The following is a 21,462-nucleotide window of genomic DNA, read 5'->3' on the forward strand; positions in this document are numbered from 1 at the left end:
AAAGCATAAATAAATTTGTTTCAGAAAAGTAGCCTGTCGGTTTCTTTTAACCCTGTTTTCACAACAATGATGAATTGCAAAGTATTCTAAATATTTTTTTTGTAGAAGAATTGCATGTCTGGCAAACATTTTATTAGAAGCAAAATGTTTCAAACAACGTCAGCTTGCAACAGAAAAAAATTAAAGTCGTTTGTACAGAGAAAAACAAAAATTTTAATTTTCATTTACGAATCACGCGCTATTTTTAATTTTTCTACGCATTAAAAAAAATCCCACTTACGTCAAAAGAGGACAATTTTTGTAGTAACTCTTAGTTCCAAAATCAAAAATAGCGCTGAGCAATCATTTAAAAAAAAACTATTTTAATTTGAAAACGATGGCACCCTATAGCTTCAAAACAAAGCAATGTCCAATATAAGTAAGTTTGCTTAGAACGCCTTATTTTTGATTAAGAAACTTTTGGTCAAGCGTTGCAAAGTCACTTCAGAGTCTCCCTGTATAAAACAGATTAATTTTCTGCAATAGAAATAAGTTAATGTATACGGCAAAATTTTCAATTATTTTTTCTGGAAGTGACTCCTTATGTGCCTTGAATTTAGATACATTTCGGAAAACTCTAAGAGCTTTCCTAGCTACTCCCTCCAGGGTAGTCCGGTCCTGCCCTGCAATCAGATACAGTCCATCAATCCAAGCCGCGCAATTTTAATACCGCAGGACCACGTGTGATATACGGGGTGTCAACAGGCACCGTGTCCGTTCTGCCTCTGATCTGCCCTTGCAGGAAGAGGGGGGATGGAAAATAAAACTCCTGCTACCACCACCCCCCGAGAAAGGCGAGATGTACCTTCGAAACCACCAAACAATTACTGGCCATCACCCAGGAAACAGCTTGTCAAACAAGTTGGGTACTTGTCAAAAAAGTATAGTGATAACGTCGTGATCTCTAATCACCAGGAATTTGATTTGGTGGTATATTTCTGTGCATGGTGGTGAAAATGGAAGTGCACCATGTGCCTGGACCTGCTCATTTTGACATGGTTCATCCTTCGGATACGTTAGGATTGGTTAGTGACTGGATGCTTCCGTTGGTTCCGCTGACTGTGAACGAAAATCATGAAGAGCAAGAGGGGACTAAGATTAAAGTAGGTTCTGAAAGTAAATTTTGTGATTACATGGAACTGTTAATTCCTGGAAAAGCGATCGCAGGCAGCGCAATTCCTCAGGGTGCCATGTCACTGCTAATTGAACCCTGGACTTTGTTGGGTGATGTTGATATTCAGCAGGTAAGAAATTCTGAGGTGTGCCAATTGAACTTCATTGTAGTTTCCTTTTATATACGTAGATATCTGTGGGAGTAACTTTATTCGGTACCCTAGATTTGGACAAAAAATACAAAAACGTTTGGCCCCATGATTATCATTGGGTGCGAGGTATAAGGCTCTCAAATGATTGCCACACTTACAATGTGCAGCTAAAACTCCAACCGTCTTGCCGGTAGGTGAACTGAAAAATATTAATGATATCATCAAAAATATCAGGAAAATTTTACAAAATCGAATTTTCTTCTATAGAAGTTATAAAAACGTTCGCGGCGGTGCTCAGCCAAAGTTGATCCTTCAAGCAGTAAGGCCGATCGAACTGGGCCAGGAATTACAATTATGGTTTTCTGAAGACATTTTAGCGATGCTACAAGTGGTTTTCCTCAAACCTTCCAATATTCGAGGTAGGTAAATAATTTTTGATAACCCCTTGTATACTAGTTTTGCATCAATCGGGACGCTTGTTATATATTGACTCGGTCAATTGGTATCTTACAGCAGTCGTGGCCGAGTGGTTAAGGCGTCTGACTCGAAATCAGATTCCCTCTGGGAGCGTAGGTTCGAATCCTACCGGCTGCGAACTTTTTGATTTGGCGTTTATTGTTTTTTTCTACTGCTCTGCTTAATACGCACTTTCACACCAGCATTTTCACATGGAAATTAACATTTTCCCGCACTTATACCTTTTTATTATCTGTTGCATTCATTAAGCTACGTTATCTTCTTATGATTTCATACGTGCATGTTTTACTCAAAATGTGCGGTATTCAGCTTGGCACATTTCGCCTCTTGTCTTTTATAGCTCGGTTATCATAGAAAATAGAATTTCGATATTATGTATACTTTTCTGTGTCTCAGGACGTACGTCAGGAAAATATATCTAATTATACAGGATGTCCCAAAAGAACGTGACGATAACGAATTATTTTTTTAGCGGAATACCCCATATATATTTTTCGAATTTAAGTGATTCCTATAATTCTCCACATATTCCTAAAATGTTTTTGAAATCTGTTGAATAATATTGGCGAAAATAAACTAAAAACTAAAAGAAACATTTGCACCTCAGACTTAAAAAAATGATGGAAAATAAAAATAACGTCTATTTAAAGAAACTATAGAAGGTACTTATTAAGCATAGTTTAATAGTTTTATTTAAAAAGTGTTGATGATCGTTATTGCATAAAGTGTCTGAAACTTAGAGACATTTTTTTCAAATTTTCAAATATTTTATTTTTCTTATTTTAAACTTTAAACTATTTAAAGGGAGCCCCACATATTTTAATCTAGTTCGTTGTAGAATTTAAAAACAGACATTTTTTGTAATTACATATCAAATGCTAATTAAAATGGATAAAAAATTAAGTTAGTTATGGAAAAAAAAATTCACAGAATTTATTATATAATAACAATTACTTTAAAACTTTTACAGATCTAAAGTATGTGTTCAAAATGTATTCCATTCTCTCGAAAATACAAATTAAGACGATTATTGAAAGACCTTGTAACTCTTCGCAACATATCGAGTGTAATGCGCTGAAATGCATTTATCATTCGTTCCTGCATGTTTTCCGGTGTGGTTGAACATTCGTCATAAACTATCTCTTTAGTAAAATCCCGTAAAAAGAATCCATTTTGGTTAGATCTGGGAACAAAGCGGCCACTTAATTGGACCGTCATTTTTCCAACAGATTTATAATTAATTCTAACTAATTAATACGATGCTAATAGTGTTCAACAAAAACAATAATAATTTTAAATTTGTTTAAAGCGACCTTCGACTTTTTCATATATTACAAAGAGTTACAATGCCTTTCCATAATCGTCTTAATTTGTGTCTTCAAAAGAACGGAAGATACATATTTCGAACAAATACTTTAGATTCGTAATAGTTTTAAAATAATTGTAATTATAAAGAAAGTTCTACGAATAATTTTTTAATAGCTACCTTCATTTTTTATCCATTTTAATTACTATTGGAATGGTTTTGGATATTATAATTATAATTTGACATATAATTAGAAAACATTTGTTTTGGAATTCTACAACGAATTAGAATAAAGCATACGGGAACCCCAATTTAAAATAAGAAAAGCACAACAGTTTGAAAAATTTGACTCTAAATTTTAGACACCCTGTACAATTTGAACCATCGAATTTTTTTAAATGAAACTATTAAATCATCGGCACCTTGTGTAGTTTCTTTAAATAGACGTTATTTTTATTTTTGATATATTTTTTTCCGGTATTATCTAATTGCAACAAAATTTTGAGAATGTGTAGACAATTATAGAAAGTGCTTAAATCTGTAAAAAATGTAGGGTGCTTCGTTAAAAAAAATTATTCGGTATTGTCACTCTTTTTTGGGTCACCCTATATAATCAAAAATATTTTCCTGAAGTACGTCCTTAGACATAGGAAAGCATGCGCAATATCAAAATTCTACTTTCAATGGTACACTATATTAAAAATTTGTCTTTCCCTTACTTTAAAAAAACGAGCTTTTAAAAAAAAAGGTATATTTCTTCCCATCTATAATTATTTTTTTCATTTTCATAAAAAATTATTGACTCATTCGCTAAACCAAAATTGCTCTATTTTCAGGAGAAAACAAGTATAAATGTCTCCGTTGCTCTGCCCTCTATGAATCCCCTAACCCCCTAAAGCTCCACATCACATTAGCGTGCGGAAAACTGCCTATTTCCTCTCTATGGGAGCGGTTAGCCACCCTTATAGGAGACCCCCAGTCGGCTCCAACTGCGTCCCCTAAAGTGAAAGATTTCGAGTTCAAACTTACACCGGATGCTCAAACCAGCAAGCAGCGAGATGCTTTGGATCTAACGGTTGCAGCTCAGCAATTGAAAAGCAACATGACTACTGCCCATAAAGCGTTGCAAAAGGGGCATTATTCAGCTTTCAAACCTTTCAAGTAAATTATTGCTTTTATATTTCTCAATATATTAACTTTTTTTTCTAGGAAACATGCCATTGAAATCAATGCGACGAATAGGGCGATTGCTTTGAACCCTCAAGGGTTGAACACTCACGATCTTCCGTCTCTGTGGCCCATGTCGTTTGAGACCGATGTGGTTCAGTTGCATAGAAACCTGATGCAAACTCAGGATTTTAATAATGCTCAGAGTATTTACGGGGACGACGCTCAGATTGAAAGTTTGGTAAGGATTTCCTCGTTAGAAATTCGACAAGAATTCCTTTTAAGGTCTTTCCATTTAGGTCAGCAGTTTGGGCAAAGCAAAACAAGGGCACATTTGCTTGTACTGTGGAAAGTGCTATTCCAGGAAATACGGGCTAAAAATACATATTAGGACTCATACAGGGTACAAGCCTTTGAGATGCAAATTCTGCGATAGACCGTTTGGGGACCCCAGCAACCTGAACAAGCATGTTCGATTGCATGCTGAAGGAAACACTCCTTACAAGTGCGTTAAGATATCTAAAAAAATAAAATATTTTACAAGACAGATTTTTCTAGATGCGACTTATGCGGCAAAATTCTTGTACGTCGTCGCGATCTAGAGAGACACCTGACCTCACGTCACATGATAGAAATACACCCCGATAAGAACATTCTACCTGACAATTCCCATAATAACGAGACTATCAGCGCAACAACTGAAGAATTGGAGAACTCATCTTCAAATGCAGAAAAATCAAGTTCAACTGAAGATTACAATACCTCGTGTGTCGACACCATCAAGATCACTGGAAACGATACTGATGTGACTGTTATTAATGAGGAATGTTTGGGATCGGGTGATGCGGAAAAAATTAGCTAAATGGGTTTGTTCGTTAAGATAATTTTAGAAATTCGTTTCATTGTTGATGTTTTAAAGTTTACATTTGTAAGCAATTATTAATGAGAGAGATAAAAAGTGTTCGATATAAACTTATCCACTGCTTTTTATATTCCTTCGTCATACAAATGCGAGTATCCTCTAGTTAGGCACTAAATAACATTCACTTAAAATGTAACTTAACCAAGGAGTACATCGACACTTAAAAAAAAAGTTAATATAATACATAGTAAGTAGAATCATATACACGACACTGAACATAACTGCACGTTAATAAAACAATAAAATGTAGACAAATGTGCGCCTATTCTAACTCTTAACACTGATAGATATTCTGTGAAATCAAAATAAGTCACCCATTCGCCACTGTTCAGATCCTAGTTGAAATATCACAACGTTAACATTTAATATCACAATGACGTCTCACCTTTCAGTAGGATCAAAACATGGACTATATGAAAATAATGCAGTCCATGTGGTATGATAAAATGATTTTGAAATTAAGTCTTTCGCGTTACTCTGAAAAAGATCAAATTTGAGTTTCTAATGAGTTGTCGATGAAAATGTTTAAACTGCTTGTTAATGGTCCATATGCTCATAGAACATTGTTAACGTTATTGGAACCCTTACAAAAAAAAAGTCTAATCTAAAAACCACAACTGAAAAAGTGTCAAAAAACTAAATCTAAAGTCTTTGGGTAAACAATTCTTAAGTCAATCAGAAAATACTAAGATTGTGAGTCAAAGTAATTACTACTTAACATTAAGTAAAGGCACAACTCAAGAAAACAGGGATACAAAAACGATTAATTGAAGCACGAAAGGTTTTTCATGGGAATGTAATCGCTTTCATCCCGTTCCTGGGAAAACCTAAAAAGTATTATAATCGAAACAATGTTACTACATGTTTATTGTGGATGAGGAGAAAATAGTGTCACTCCGCACGTCTGCCAATAGGGAGGAGGTGGAACAAATAAAACATCCAATCAAGTGGTTCAGCACTTTATTTAAACTTCCAATAATAATTGATCGCGCATACAAATCTGTTTTAGCTTTCACAGCCCGATATTTTCATTATATCGTATATTAATATCAAACCAAAACAAGTTTTTAATTATATATTCATTGACTAATTATACATCTAACTAGAACTATCTAAATATCATAATTAACTGATGGTCGTTAAAAACACCATTAACACGTTAGGTGTACTTCAAAATCTATGTTAACAGGTTTTGCGGCCGGTTTGGTTAAGAATAAGAAAATAGACGTGGATCAGATCCTAAAGTGGGGAATTCGGATTCAGCTATTGAGTCGCAAAATTTAATGCGATGTGTAAACAGATCTTAAGAAAATTGAATTCAACACGGACTCACTTTAAAAAATTTGTCGACACAAGTTAAATCGAGAAAGAATATATCGAGTTTTTGCGAGGCACAACAATATTTCTGAGCACTTTATTTGTTTTGAAGTTTTTGGCTAAAAACTGAAATTTGGAACAAGGTAATTTTAGATTTCCAGGAAATAATTTTTAAATACGAACGCCTTTTTCTGTGAATAATTTTTCAATTTTTTCTGTGTACTGACTTTCTATATTTTGAAATCGGTTGAGAAATTCGATAAATAACTGCTAAATTAAGTGTCATGATGGTAACTATTTATTATTTTATTCATCTTTTATTTATCTAAAATCTTCAACGAAACTCATTATTGATAAAAAGTTGCTGACGTGACACTATCCAGCAAATGGAAAATTTTACACATAATTGACATGAAACTTTGACAGCTGAAATAATTCCAGCTTGGTACTAAACCGTTGTAATCGGTGAATCACCAAATTTCCCCATGGCTGCATATTTCATTTAAAATTTAAGTACCAGTAAAAGAGAGCAAATGATGAAATCTGTTACTATCGATACATTTCAAGTGCCCCTTTTCATCAAACATCTAACACTGACAATAAGCAACAGATCAATTAATCCCACTACCCTCTTTGCATTTCACTTCTAAAAACTATTGCTTGCTTATACACCATGACATCCTCGATTGATTTTCTTCTTAATCAATTATTTCTCAACAGAATCTCTGGTCGCAAACTATTTCCGAAAAACTAGAAATTGCTAAGAGTGCAAAGGTTAAATTAACAGACATTATACGTTTCCTACAAATTTCACCTTAATATCACAAAAGACTTCAAAGGAAGAGAGTAATATCGTTGATATATGTACTGTTATCGCAAAGTTTTTTGGCAGCAATGCCTTTAATATGGGGATTCTTCAGAATTTCTCCTCCAATTTGTAAATAGCCCTGCATGCACAAAATTTGAAGAAACATCCTTTGGGCAAAAATAAACTGGATCGTACAACAAAATATCGCTACTTTTGACCAATGAATGAACCCATAGGTTAAGATTAGTAAATTATTATTAACCCTATATTATATAGAACAGTAGAATCTGTTCCAGGCCTATTTGCCGAATATAATAGGTAGAAAACTAAATTAACACCTAAGACAGTAATATAAACAAAAAACATACATTATGCCTTCATAATTTTAATAGTTTAATATTAAAATCCCGAACAATCATTGAAATCAGGGACGAACAAGCAAAATTTAATTTATTTCTTCTTCGAGCCATTTTTAGTTTTATGAAAAGTTGTATAAATCAGGTTTACGCTGAGGAATTCTCAATAATTGCGATTCCTCAGGTTCGACCACACGTTTTAGATCTATAAAACTGTTCATTTAAAAGACAAAAGTTCTGGCACCCCAATTTAAGGATAGATTCTAAGACACTCTCCAATTTATGTCATGGTTAAATAAATTAAATAAAACCAAAAAAAAACTAACCTAAAGAACAACTTAACTGAAAATCTGAGGGTGTTTTAATATAAAAGCTTCTTCAAGGAAGACAATTTTGACGAATTTTGTGGAAGTGCCACTGTAACAACTCTAAACTGCCTGCACAAACTAGATTAACATATCAGTGTTTTAAAACATGAAAAACCAAATCTTCACTACTACCACCAGTCTCCCTATTAGTACCGGGACATTCCAAACACACAAGTAATGGTAGCTTTTATGAATGCTTAGAATGGCCCTTTGAACGCGCAGGAGTGCATTGACAGGTCAAACTTACATAGAGAGGTATCCCCGGGCTTGGCAACGTCGCCGTCCCACTAAGTAAGCGGCCAGGACCAAAACCACCAGGACTGCCAATACGCACCCCACGACCACTGGTACTGCATCAGAAGTATTTGCGCCATCACAGTCCCAAACTAAACGAAAAAACCCAAAGATTATTAACATATCACGAATGCAACAGTCCTCAACCTTTACCTGAAGAATAATCATTAGTCTTGGTGGTGTTCATAAAACCTTGGTAGTGAAAGTGACTGAGATGCAGTATGGCCAATGTTTCATTGGATTGGTCACCTGTTAGGTTTAAAAGTTGCTCTTTGGTACAGTAATAGGACATTTTATCTGACACGGAAAATTCAGGTTTTTTGTGATAGTACGTGGTAGCATTGGAACCTTAAATAAAATACAAACCAATATAGTTATGGCCATTTCCACTACCTTTAAATAGAAAATCATGAAATATCCCAAACGGTTTGAAGTAAAGTGAAAGTTACTAAAGTATGATTCGATCATGAGATCATATTTACTATTAATTAGAAACCATACTCGTGTCCTTATGGACGACTATTTAGGACAACCCTATAGGTACTTCATCAGCGTGAATTGTATGTTTCCATCTCATTTTTGCCAAGGAAACCACCCAACACTTCATGGACACTTCCCAGCGACTTTACCAGACACTACTAACTTTCCACTTCTAAATGAGAAAAATGATAGTGTTGCTCTTAACTTGAGAAAAGAGAATTTCTTGTGAATCTACAGAATCATTCTTAATGCGAGTTACGTATACTTTATATCTCGGCTGCAAAACAAATTAAAGCATTTACCCATCTATGAATCTCCACAGACTTTTCTATCCGAGGATGCACGTATTATTGAGTGTTATGGCTTTTTCCAATCGCATTCTTTGAATGTGGCTAGGATATTTAAAGAAGATTCTTAAACATCCTTAGGAGCTGGGAGTTTAGAATACTCCCATAATATATATATATATATATATATTTTTTTTTTTTTTGGCTTAGAATACTGATTCTTTTATGTTCTAATATCCTTCCCTGATTAGTTCATGTGAGAGCCAATATGGAGGACTGTCTAAGATAACTACCTCTGTACGCATAACATAAGACTAAAATATAATTTGGTGACTGCATATCATAACAACCTTTATAAGGGTTGTGCTAAATGTGTTCAGAAGTGTACTACGCATAGTAATAAAATGAGGTCCTTGACTAACGCATTTTCATGTAATTGACAGTTCTTTGCTAACTACCTGCTCTTGTCATGTAATTGTCATCTTTCTTGAATCATACTACAATACTGACTCACTAATCCAAATCAATTAAAACAAGAGTCATCCGGAATATCGAGGATCCGAATTAACACGATTTTTTTTTGTCTAAAAAACGCAAAAACTGTACCTACAACATGTACACATTGAATATGCATTGAAATTAACAAAATTAATTGGGTTGAACAAAATCTAAAATTGCTGTTATATTTATGTTATATATATGTGAATATTTCTTTGGCTCAAAAAATAACCCCTATCATGTAATTTTCTAATCACTAGCCATTCATCTATGGAGATATTATTCTCTTCCGACCAATATATATCATCACATCAATATATAATTTTTGGAAATATTTAACCCCTTTGCTATGTTTAACCCACGAAAAAGCCATGTCTTTTATTTCTGGTTTCTCGTCGTCTATATTTATTTCTAAGGTTTCAATATTATTTTCCAGATATATTTCGTTTTGCAGTAGCATGTGAATCCAAGACAACTTTTTGTACCATGTTAAAAACATCTTGTTTACTGTTCTTTTCCGTCAAAATATTTTCCCTTATCATATAGGCAAAAACAATAAAATTCCCAGTCTACTTTCATTGGAAGTTTATGCCAGCACTTTTCCATAAGAATTTTGGATATTTTTCCCAAGCCTCATGTAAAATCCAAACAGCATTTTTAAGGTTCAAGTTTTTGAGACATGGGATATGTCAATACATTTTAGTCAGGTGAAAGAAACATGATTTTTATTTTGCGATCATTGGTTAACAAAGTTTACTCTCTATCGTGACTGAAGACATTGTCTATTAAGAGCAAAGGCTTCTCATACAAATTGGTTTGTTTTGAAAAAGTTCACACCTGCCTTGCAAATTAATTAGAGAATCAGTGTGTAAAGAGAGTCAATGTCATCCAAGCATTCTTCGTTGCTGCATATTCAATCAGTAAGTTCTTGTTCTGATATGCGTGTGGATTATTAGCTTTTCCAATCACTAATAATTTTAATTTGTTTGAACGGTCTGCATTACAGCAGGCTAAAAAAATTATTCTTTCCTTGCTTATTTTATGTCCTGAATCATTAGTTTCTTTCGAGTAAAAAAGCACATAATTATATCTATTTTTCCTTTTATTCTAAGAGTGGCACGAGTTTTTTTATGCAAAGCCATAATAAAAAATTTTTTCTTTAATTATCTCTATAGACGCTATTTGAATTATCAAGTCTTTTGCAAATCTAAATTATGAATATTTAATGAAATTAAAAAGTTATCTGGATTATTGTGTCATCTTGTGTATCAGAGACCCCGACTATCAAGTTTGTAGTGTATATAATTTTATCCTTATATTGTTGGAATATTATATTGTTTCGGGTTTTTCTTACCGAGTATAAAATATCTGTAAATCCTAAATATAAATTCGCAACAAATGTATGTAAAAGAAGATTTATGAGTAACAATAGCACCCATATATAATGTATTTTACAGTAACAGAATTCATCAAATACAAGTATTATTTATAACATAATAATAACAATTGAACTGCAACTTACCAGGCAGGGATATGGTTGTATTAATAAACTCTACATCAAATTTGCTGCTGTTTTTCAACAACTGGAAGGTAATATTATTATTGTACCAGTTTATAGTCAAAGACTCAATGCTGTTGTTGCTTGATGAACAGGACACTTGTGAAGTTGCAGTTTTAGGAACATTTACCTAAAAAAACATATTAAATGCTCAAAATCTGTAGCAACAATCTATATAATACAATACATACTACAGTAGATTTTGTTTTGTCTTTGGTGAGGACCTCCACCTGAATTTGTATTCTTGCCATGAGGCAAATATATTCGGTGCCAGTGTAGTTGCCAAAATAGTCATTTACAGCTGGATTATTGTCAGGTTTGGAGGTTGTGGTTGTTGGGGCTGCCGTAGTAGAGGAAGTTGTTGATGTTGAAATAGTGGTGGTACTTGGGGAAGGTGTGGTTGGCTTTGAAGTAGTGGTGCTATTTGGTGAAGGTGGTGGCATTGAAGTGGTGGTGGAATTTGGTGAAGGTGTGGTTGGCTTTGAAGTAGTGGTGCTATTTGGTGAAGGTGGTGGCATTGAAGTGGTGGTGGAATGTGGTGAAGGTGTGGTTGGCTTTGAAGTAGTGGTGCTATTTGGTGAAGGTGGTGGCACTGAAGTGGTGGTAACAGGTGTAATAGTTGAACTATTGGGTGATACTGAAGAAGGGCCATTTGGGTTGAAAGGAGGATCAATCCCAGTTCCATTAGAAACATCTGAAATTGATATAACTTGTATTTTAGTATTGATGACTATATTTTCAATAAGTAAATGGATGTGTTAGGAGCTTTTTGATAATAATATTAATAGTATAAAACAACTGATAAATTATCAAGATAATCTGTATTTTCCATTTAGAAATTATATAAAATACTACATTAAATAAATAGTCAGACAAGCAACTGTGCAAACTTAATATTCAAGGTAATAAACAATTTGCTTGCTTATCTGGAAAGATTATGAATACCGGTTCAAACGCATCACGAAAATTCCGATAAAAATGGTATGAAGGCTTACTCAGCACTGCTCCGCGGGGTGGGGGAAGCACAAGAAAAACTGTAAAATTACCATAACATATCAATTTTTAAGTCTGTCATGACTATATATCCGATAAGTGTGTATCAAATTAAACTATAACATTAGAAAAGAACAAAGAATCGTAAATAGTGCTTTACAACTGCCTGGCTATCATATTGCTTTTTTATTGGTCATGGTGCTGCCGCTGTTTCGCAACGAATCCTTACACGATTTAACTTCTTACCTTTGGTGAAGGCCCAAGATACACCCAACAATATTAATAAACTTTTTAGAAGCATTGTTGCTTTAAAACTTCTTTCTTTCTTGGACGCTTTTGAAATTTTTGCAGTCTAGCACGCAACTCTACACAGTAAGGAGCAATTTACGAATTTACAATAAATAGAATGAAGAAGGAATGTGACATTGATGACATAACGACAACTGAGTGGTAAATCCATCGAACTGTCAAGAGTAGTTAATTCTGGCAGTACATTAATTTTTAAAAAGTTCTTCGTGATACGGTGAAGGAAAATTGCCGTGATAACTAACCGATAAATTTTACACCTGGGTTAATGTTTGCAGTACAACTTCCATAAAAGATCAGCGACCGACCTAACTACATACGTACCAATTTAAAATATTACCGTTAAAAATTATTTGCTTCTTCTGTGGAATTGCAAATTGTTTAATCTTTACTTGGAATATAGAAACGAGCGGCTGAATACGGAGTAATTTGGTTAGCCGTGAATTTTGAAATGTGGCAATGATGACTTTATTTATGACGTTTTACACTATTGTTTGACATGACAGTGACTTATAATGTTTTTGTTTTTGTTATCAATTTTTGTTTACTATTTCTCTCACATCCCTATCGGTTTACTATAGTTGATGAACTTTTGCATTAATTAAAATTCGAAAATGGAATAATTATTTTATATTTCCATTTAGATTGATTCTTCAGTTGGACAGTTTGGTGGTAGCAATCTATCAGATTTTACCAGCCAAGCTATGTCAACGACTCAAAGGGCATTCGCACAAAAATTAAATAAGTAAAAGCTAAATTGAGTTTAAGATCTTTGGGTGCTCACTCGAAATATATTTACTTTTCAGGCAACATGCTGCTGAAGTTCGAAGAACTGTGTCTTCCAGCAAAAGTGGTCTTCTCACACCTTCATCCACCTCTGTAAGTTCAAGTTACACCCATAATTTTTCCATTTCCTACTGAGGATATTCAATGTTAGAGCTGGACCAATGATATAGCTGACCCACTGGATTTTGAAGAGTTCCTAAGTGCATATCAACTTGTTATTGACCGAGACCCTTTAAGAAGCATTCTGGATGTTCCTCAAGGAGATGTTCAGGTTGACCTCATTGACAGACCTTTAAGGACTTTGCAGCCAATTTTACCTGAAGAAAGATTGTAAATTTGAATGTGGTTTTCATTAACTAACTGTTTTGTTAATGATCATTTACTCATAATATATAGAGAGTCACTGTTACCACACATCCAATCATGTGTGGAGTGTTACACGTCTGGATGGAGAGTAGTTCGATACACTCACCGTCATTTGAGCAGCAGTAGTGCCAGTAGAACAAACATATCAAAGAGTCTACAACCAAGTCCAAAACAGGAATTTGAAGTTGATTTTCAAGTATCTTCTGAGATTGACAGTGAATTAGGTAGTCTCATTACATCTCACTTCTTATGAATTTAATACTCCTACAACCTCCCAGATGGAACATCTCATGGAGGAAGCAGCCGACAAAGTATTGTATCCTTAGGTTCTCTATCATCATGTGGGGATACCTTAACTCCCAGGAACTCATGGGCTTCTCTAGACCTGAGGCATTCAACAGGAGATGCTCTGATTCCAGAAATATTAGAGCAGTCAGTCCTGGAGTCTCAAGACCAAGTAAATGAAAGTCAGAGGCAAATTGAAAGACCCCTGGCACTTTATGCCTTGTCTCCACAAGACATAACTGAAAACTGTGACTCTATTGAAAAAAGACTACCAGCTACAGCCCCATACGAGCATATTGGCCATCGTGTTTTAGTTAAATGCCTACAGATGACATTGGACATTGAAGTGGAGCCACTTTTTGCCTCAATGGCTCTCTATGATTCGAAAGAAAAAAAAAAGGTTTCTGAAACATTTTATTTTGACATGAACCCTGAGCAGCTTAAGCGGATGTTGGGCGGACATGTAGCCTATGCTGACACTAGCACACTGGCAAGAAGCTGCATTTTTAACATATCACATCCTTCTCCTGATTTGTTTATTGTGGTGAGATTGGAAAAGGTGCTACAAGGAGATATCAATGAGTGTGTGGAGCCATATTTGAAAGATGAAAAGGTGAGCATGAGTTACAGGCTGCATGTACCTAAGAATTTTCCACTTCTACTGTTGCCAATTGCTATTGTAAAAATATAACTTTCACATCATTACCACCTTTGACAGTCATATTTATCATTTTCATAAATGTTATGTGTTATCAATGGAAAAATGTAATGGAAAGAATTAACTATACATAAAACATTAAATAAAAATTTTTCTAATAGAATAGAGACAAGCTGAAATCCATTGCTGTATCAGTCAGTGAAAGACTCGGCAAATACCGCCAAGTCTTCGCCTGGACAGCCATAAATCTGATCAACGTGATAAACGGAGGTAACTCATTGGAACGAGAGTTTGATCGAGATTCGTGCGGGTCTGGATCAAATACTAATAGTTTAGGTAATTAATTTTTACTTAAAATAAAGTCATCAGTCATAACCATGATTTAAAGAAGCAGAAGTTACATTTATACGTTTGCAGTCTTGTGATTGATATCTCTGTAACTAAAATAGACCATAATTTTATAACTTACAGATAGAAAATCGTCAGGTGGAGGTTTAGAACAATTGCGACGCAAAGCTATCGGCGATATGGGCTCATTAACTCGAAGAGGTTCCCTTGAAAGGAAAGACAAGTGCAGGTCTTGGTCCCCGGATCATTTGGCCAACAATTTAGACAACTTTCGACCAATAACTTTAACCATGTCCTCCTTTTTCAAGCAAGAAGGCGATAAACTCCGTGACGAGGACTTGTACAAATGCCTGCAAGACCTTAAAAGGCCAACTTTAGTACTCAAGAAGTTGAAGTGTATCCCTGCCACATTTAAGCTAGAAATTTCCCCATGTTTGCTGGAATATAAGAACTGTTTGACGACTGAATTAGCCAAGCTTCTCCCCTATCCTGACGACAAATTTCGCCCTACGAAAGAGCTTTTGGAGATGCCAGTCAAGGAAGTGCTAACGCCACATTACACTTACAGGAATTTATTGTTTGTGAGCCCCAAAGATCTGAATTTCTCGAATAGGACTGGATCGGCGAGGAATTTAGCTGTGAAAATACAGTTAATGGCTGGGGAGAGTGAGAACCACAGTTTGACTAACATTTTCGGCAAGTCTAGTTGCCCGGAAATGACAAATGAAGCGTTTTCTGCGGTAACGTACCACTGTAAGACGCCAGTGTTCTACGACGAGATTAAAATCAAGCTGCCCGCATCTTTAGCCGACAATCATCACTTGTTATTCACATTTTATCACATATCGTGCCAGAAAAAAGCTGATCAAATCGTGGTGGAGACTCCAGTGGGATACACCTGGCTGCCGTTATTGAGGGACGGTAGGCTGGTTTCTGGTGAATTTTGCCTGCCAGTAATGCTGGAACCACCACCCAGGAACTACAGCTACATTCCTCCAGATGTCTTTTTACCAGGGATGAAGTGGCTCGACAATCACAAAGGACTTTTTACGGTGATCTTAGACACAATGTCATCAGTTCACACCCACGATCCTCCAGTAGAACGTTTTTTTGCCGTCTATGACTATATTCACACAGGAATCATTCCAACTAGGTTAGGAGAAGTCGGCTCTGAAAAAGAACTAACCAGCTCAATGGTGGCTCTCGCGGGAGCTAGACCTGAAACTATAGTCAAGCATCTGCCACAACTTTTCGATAACGTTATCGAACTTCTAGCTAAGCCGCCCAGAATCTCTGGACATGTGATTAACGTGGGATCCACCTGCTTCGAAACCTTGTGCCTTCTTCTGGATAGCATATCAAATATTCAAGAATTGGCCTGCGATCAGCACGGAAGAAATTCTCTTTTAACTACGTATCTCCAGTTCCAATGCAATCTTCCGCACCCTGCCTTTGAAGGCTCCACTCCTGTGTTGCTGCGCAGCAACTCTAACCCTGATTTAGAAGTCAGCCACTATCAATCTAGGGGACTAGATAGAGCCTCTAGCATGCGTGTGCCTCCCAATGAACCAGTCAGTCCAACTGTAATCAGTTCCTGTCCGAGAATAGTGCATCAAGAGCTGGCTTATCAATGGACGATCACTAGTGGCCGCAACAAGGATTTGGCTATGCACAACGCCTGGTTCTTGTTTGATTTAATGATTAAAAGCATGGTGGAACATCTGGCACACACCCGAAGTTTGGATATCCCGAGAAAATCGCGATTCCCAGACCAATTCCTGGATGACGTCTGTTCACTTGTTCAATATGTGACGTTGGAAATTATCCAGCATTCCACAGGGGAAACGAGGAAAGCCCACAAATTAAACTCAGCGCTAGCGTTCTTCTTCTTCGACCTCCTTTCTATTGCTGACAGAGGATGGGCATTCCAATTAATACGTTCGTACACCAAGGATATTCAAAGCAAAATAAGCTCAAACCCCGAAGCCAGCGTTTTAGTGGAACTGAAGCTAGAATTTAGCAGGATCATTTGCAGCCACGAGCACTATGTGGCTCTAAATTTGCCATTTTCGTCGCCATTCATGTCTTCGGGAGCTAGTATATCACCAAGTCCCAGTGTAACTAGCTCAACAAGTCAGAATTCCTTCCTCTCTGGTGCACCTCCGAGTCAAGAACGCGTCAACACCTTCGCAGAGTTGTCTTCGGAATATAAGCAGCACCATTATTTGGCCGGTATGATTTTGGGAGATGTGGCCACCGTTCTGTTGGAAACACAGTAAGTGGTTACTATTAGACCATACTAGTATTATGAAAACCGACATACACGTATGTACTATTTGTTGCAGTCAAGCTTCTTTGCATAACAAAGCCGTAGATACTGTAAAATCGCTTCTGTCATGGCACGACAATGATGTACGTTACGTCTCTCCCGAATCCAAACATAGAGTGGCTGCGCTTTACTTCCCTTTGCTGGCCATCGCCATGGATGTGTTGCCCTTGCTTCATCCGTTTACACAAGATAAAAATGATAGGTTTGTACACGAGGAACACCATGGCCCCAGCAACATCAATCCCAGTGTAGCTATGGCCATCGCGGGAAAATTGCCGACATCGACGTGCGACGCGTTTCAGTCGGTATGTCCGGTCCTTTTAGCGGAAAACTCCATCCCCAATTTATTATTGTCTCACCAGCTTCAAGGAAGAAAACTAGGCATAAGTGCAGAAACCACCCGAAACTTGCTAACGTGCGTTTTGTGGACTTTAAAAAACGTGGAACGCGAGTCGTTGTCGCAATGGATGGGCGAACTGACGTCATCGAGACTAGGAACTTTGCTGCACCTCTTAGATGCGTGTACCAGCTGCTTTGAGTACCGCCCAAGACGCAAAGCTCCGCCCTCATCAGGATACGCCCACGCCCAGGTGACCCAAGACATTAAGTCTCGGCTCGAAGACGTGATTCTAGGACAAGGCTCTGCAAGAGAGATGATGCAGCGACGCAAAGGTAACAGGGACGTCCTACTCTGGTGAATTGGGTTTTAAGAATGATTTCGCAGGAACTCCACAAGCGTCTGCAGAAAAACTGAGATGGCGTAAAGAACAGATGAACTATAAAACAGGTACAGATTTTCAAGAGAGACCTCGCGAGGATACGTTGCACGACTCACATTTGGAAGGCCATTTTGCCACCGAGGCCTCGTTCATTGTATTGGACACCCTGGAACGATGCGTTTCAACTATTGCGCAGATGGATACACAACAGCATCTAGTAGGTCTTGCGCTCTCGGTACTACTACACGCCCTGGGCAAAAACCAGAGTACCACAGTATTGCCACACATGTTTGCTTCTCAACGCAGTTTGGTTTTTAAGGTAATTAATTGCTGTGGCTTTGGGGATTGAAGACGTGAACTGTGACTTGACACGAACTGTGAATTTTTCAGTTTCACAGTGCCTTATTTGACGAAGAAAGTACGTATTGCGCCGATCTTTGCCTACTCCTGTTGAAGCACTGCGGTTCCCAAATTGCTTCCGTTCGATCGCAAGCAGCCGCCTCGTTGTACCTCCTCATGAGGCAAACTTTTCAAATAGGGAATGTAAATTTGTTCCTCCTCAGTATAAATATATTGTTAACGTATTTTTTCCGAAATTTTTTTTCCAGAATTTTGCCCGAGTTAAAATGCAAGTAACCATGTCGCTGAGCAGCCTAGTGGGGACATCAGCTTCATTCAGTGACGATTCCCTGCGCAGATCTTTGAAAACTATTCTAGAATATGGGGAACAAGATGCGGAACTGCAGGAAACCACGTTCCCTGAACAGGTGCGCGATTTGGTGTTCAATCTGCACATGATCCTTTCGGATACGGTGAAAATGAAGGAATTTCAAGAAGATCCCGAAATGCTTTTAGACTTAATGTATCGCATCGCTAAAGGTTACCAGAATTCGCCCGATTTGAGACTGACCTGGCTAGCCAACATGGCCCAAAAACACATGGAGAGAGGTTTGCGGTTTAACGTTCTAAAAAACACTTACTGAGAATATTTTTCTCCTGCTCAGGAAACCACACAGAAGCAGGGATGTGCCTAGTACACTCCGCAGCTTTAGTGGCCGAATATTTGGCAATGTTGGAATCGCTCCCTCATCTCCCAGCAGGAGCTGCTGCATTGGAAAAAGTTAGCTCCAACGTTTTGGAAGAAAGTGCTGTTTCGGATGATGTCCTGAGTCCTGAACGAGAGGGCGGTTGTTTAGGATCTCATTTCACCGAAGCGGGCCTATTAGGGCTATTGGAGCACGCAGCTAGCAGTTTTCATGCTGCCGCCATGTATGAGCCAATGAATGACATCTACAAGGTGTTAATTCCCATTGCTGAAAATAATAGAGATTTCAAGAAGTTGGCAAATATTTATGGGTAAATGGTATTAATCAATATTTTCAAAAATAAACAAATATCTTTCAGCAAACTACATGATGCTTATACACGCATCGATCAACTGCAAGGTAAACGTATGTTCGGAACGTACTTCCGAGTAGGCTTCTATGGTTCCAAATTTGGGGATTTGGATAAAGAAGAGTTTATATATAAGGAGCCTTCACTTACGAAACTTCCAGAAATATTCAGCAGACTAGAGGTGAGACCAACATAATCACTTTAACCGTATAGTAGAAGCAAAAATTAAAACTATTTATGTTCTGATGTAGAATTTCTATGCGGAACGCTTTGGGGCGGAAAACGTCATAATCATCAAGGACTCGAACATTGTCGATATAAGCTCCTTGGACCAAGATAAGGCTTACATTCAGATTACTTACGTAGAACCTTATTTCGAACAATTTGAGCTGAGTTACCGGCAAACTCATTTCGATCGCAACTTTAATATTAGTAAACCCCATCCATTCGCAATGCTCGCCATAAAACTAATTAACTTAACTTTTACAGAGAGATTCGTATATGCCACTCCCTTTACCATGAACGGGAGACCTCACGGCGAATTAAAAGAGCAGTACAAACGAAGAACAATTCTGACTACGGCCGTACATTTTCCATACGTCAAGACTCGAGTTCAAGTAGTGGATAGAGTGCAAATCACTTTAACGCCAATCGAGGTCAGCCCGGATTTTAACCTGAACTTTGCGTTATATTGCTGCGTTTTTAGGTTGCAATAGAAGACATTCAAAAGAAGACTGCAGAGTTGGCCGCTGCTACCCAGCAAGAGCCGCCAGATCCGAAAATACTTCAAATGGTATTACAAGGATGCATTGGCACAACTGTGAACCAAGGACCCTTGGAAATGGCGCTAACGTTTCTGTCTAGCGATGGAAAAAATTTGACCAGGCACCAGAATAAACTTAGGCTGTGCTTCAAGGATTTTTCCAAAAAGTGATTTGTAGTCTTGGTGGTATCAAGTGGTTTGTAATGACCTAGTTTGTAATTCTAGATGCGCGGACGCCTTGAAGAAGAACAAAAATCTTATCGGCGTGGATCAACGAGACTATCAAAGAGAGTTGGACAGGAATTATAAGAAATTTACGGACAAGTTACAACCTTTAGTAAATCCTCCTTCAATTACTATTATAAATTCAAGGTAGAGTTATTAACGATTTGAAATAATCGCGACGTGTTACAGAACATTTTTTTAGCGCTTGCAAGTATTCAGAAAGCTCGGCTTTACGATGGTAAATCACACATGGGACTATAGTGCTTAAGGTTTAAAAAGTTAAATACTTTTATGTACGAAAGTAGGGTCCTTATTTATATTTTTTTAATGACTGATGCTTTATTATTGTAAAGTATCAGTACCAGGTATTCATACCGCATACAAGCATTTAATGCCTTTTAAACGCACAACTCTTATTTACATTTAGTGTCTACTAATCTTCTCTCGTATATTATACATATAGTACTGATATTAGAACTAGAGATATCTATAAATAGAAATAGACAAAAATAGATTATAATCACATTGGAAAACTTTAAGTAGGAAACTATAGCAAGTATTGCCTGAAAATGTGTTTCTTTTTTTAATTTTATAAAAATTTTCCCTGGTATTTTCAGTTAAACTCAACAGGAAAGCCAAAGTGGCTGTGGTATTGTCTTTATGTTGTGTATTATAGTATTTTATCTAACTCTTAAGTACTATATTTTACTGCTGCTATTTGGTACTTATTCAACAGCTCTTCTGAAGTTTTTGCAAACTGTTGATTTGGATATGCATTCGTCTATTTGCGGTCGCCATAAAGTGCAGAATTTATATTTATTTTTAAACTCCCGCCTTTTTAATAATATAGAAAGGTCGGTTATGGCACATTTCGCGTACTCAATTACGTTCCCCGTTTTGTTTTTTACGTCGTTTAGTTGCTGGAAAAGTTCTGTCCGTATTTTCATTATAATTTAGACCATACGGTATCATGGCAATTGTGTAGAATGTACATTTTAAAGTTAAATTGAATGGTTTCTGATTGATTTTGATTGACAACAGTCTACGTATTGGGCGATTTTCTTAATTTTTTGAATGAGACATCTCGGAGCATCGATGATAGATGAACTATACACTACACTGCAGCTGGCTTAGCCATGATGCCAGT

At 36.8% G+C, this 21,462-nt stretch overlaps 3 protein-coding genes and 1 non-coding gene across 4 annotated transcripts; 3 read left to right on the forward strand and 1 right to left on the reverse strand.

Moving 5' to 3' along the window:
• Positions 1-889: 889 nt before the first annotated feature.
• On the forward strand, positions 890-5,142 carry Prdm13 (PR/SET domain 13). The gene is made up of 7 exons (XM_066287878.1): positions 890-1,283; positions 1,343-1,494; positions 1,572-1,723; positions 3,924-4,248; positions 4,297-4,495; positions 4,554-4,759; positions 4,813-5,142. The coding sequence occupies exons 1-7, from the start codon at positions 984-986 to the stop codon at positions 5,114-5,116; spliced, it is 1,638 nt and encodes a 545-aa protein (XP_066143975.1). The 5' UTR covers positions 890-983; the 3' UTR covers positions 5,117-5,142.
• On the forward strand, positions 1,817-1,898 carry TRNAS-CGA (transfer RNA serine (anticodon CGA)). The gene has a single exon. It is a non-coding gene; the product is annotated as a tRNA-Ser (tRNA).
• Positions 5,143-5,222: 80 nt separating the features above from the next.
• On the reverse strand, positions 5,223-12,561 carry LOC136342267 (lysosome-associated membrane glycoprotein 1-like). Its single transcript, XM_066287879.1, has 6 exons — positions 12,382-12,561; positions 11,334-11,836; positions 11,107-11,272; positions 8,473-8,667; positions 8,273-8,411; positions 5,223-6,003 (listed from the first exon to the last, which is right to left on the reverse strand). Exons 1-6 carry the CDS (start codon positions 12,434-12,436, stop codon positions 5,940-5,942), a joined length of 1,122 nt encoding a protein of 373 aa, XP_066143976.1. The 5' UTR covers positions 12,437-12,561; the 3' UTR covers positions 5,223-5,939.
• Positions 12,562-12,684: 123 nt separating this feature from the next.
• Positions 12,685-20,885, forward strand: Zir (Zizimin-related). Its single transcript, XM_066287877.1, has 19 exons — positions 12,685-13,186; positions 13,248-13,320; positions 13,379-13,557; positions 13,624-13,817; positions 13,872-14,491; positions 14,698-14,872; positions 15,008-17,159; positions 17,230-17,518; positions 17,576-17,885; positions 17,938-18,251; positions 18,323-18,475; positions 18,541-18,880; positions 18,937-19,288; positions 19,337-19,508; positions 19,579-19,759; positions 19,817-19,983; positions 20,034-20,257; positions 20,316-20,462; positions 20,518-20,885. Exons 1-19 carry the CDS (start codon positions 13,146-13,148, stop codon positions 20,555-20,557), a joined length of 6,123 nt encoding a protein of 2,040 aa, XP_066143974.1. The 5' UTR covers positions 12,685-13,145; the 3' UTR covers positions 20,558-20,885.
• Positions 20,886-21,462: the final 577 nt, after the last annotated feature.

Source organism: Euwallacea fornicatus, chromosome 11 (genome assembly GCF_040115645.1).
Source record: "Euwallacea fornicatus isolate EFF26 chromosome 11, ASM4011564v1, whole genome shotgun sequence".
Classification (NCBI taxonomy): domain Eukaryota; kingdom Metazoa; phylum Arthropoda; class Insecta; order Coleoptera; family Curculionidae; genus Euwallacea; species Euwallacea fornicatus.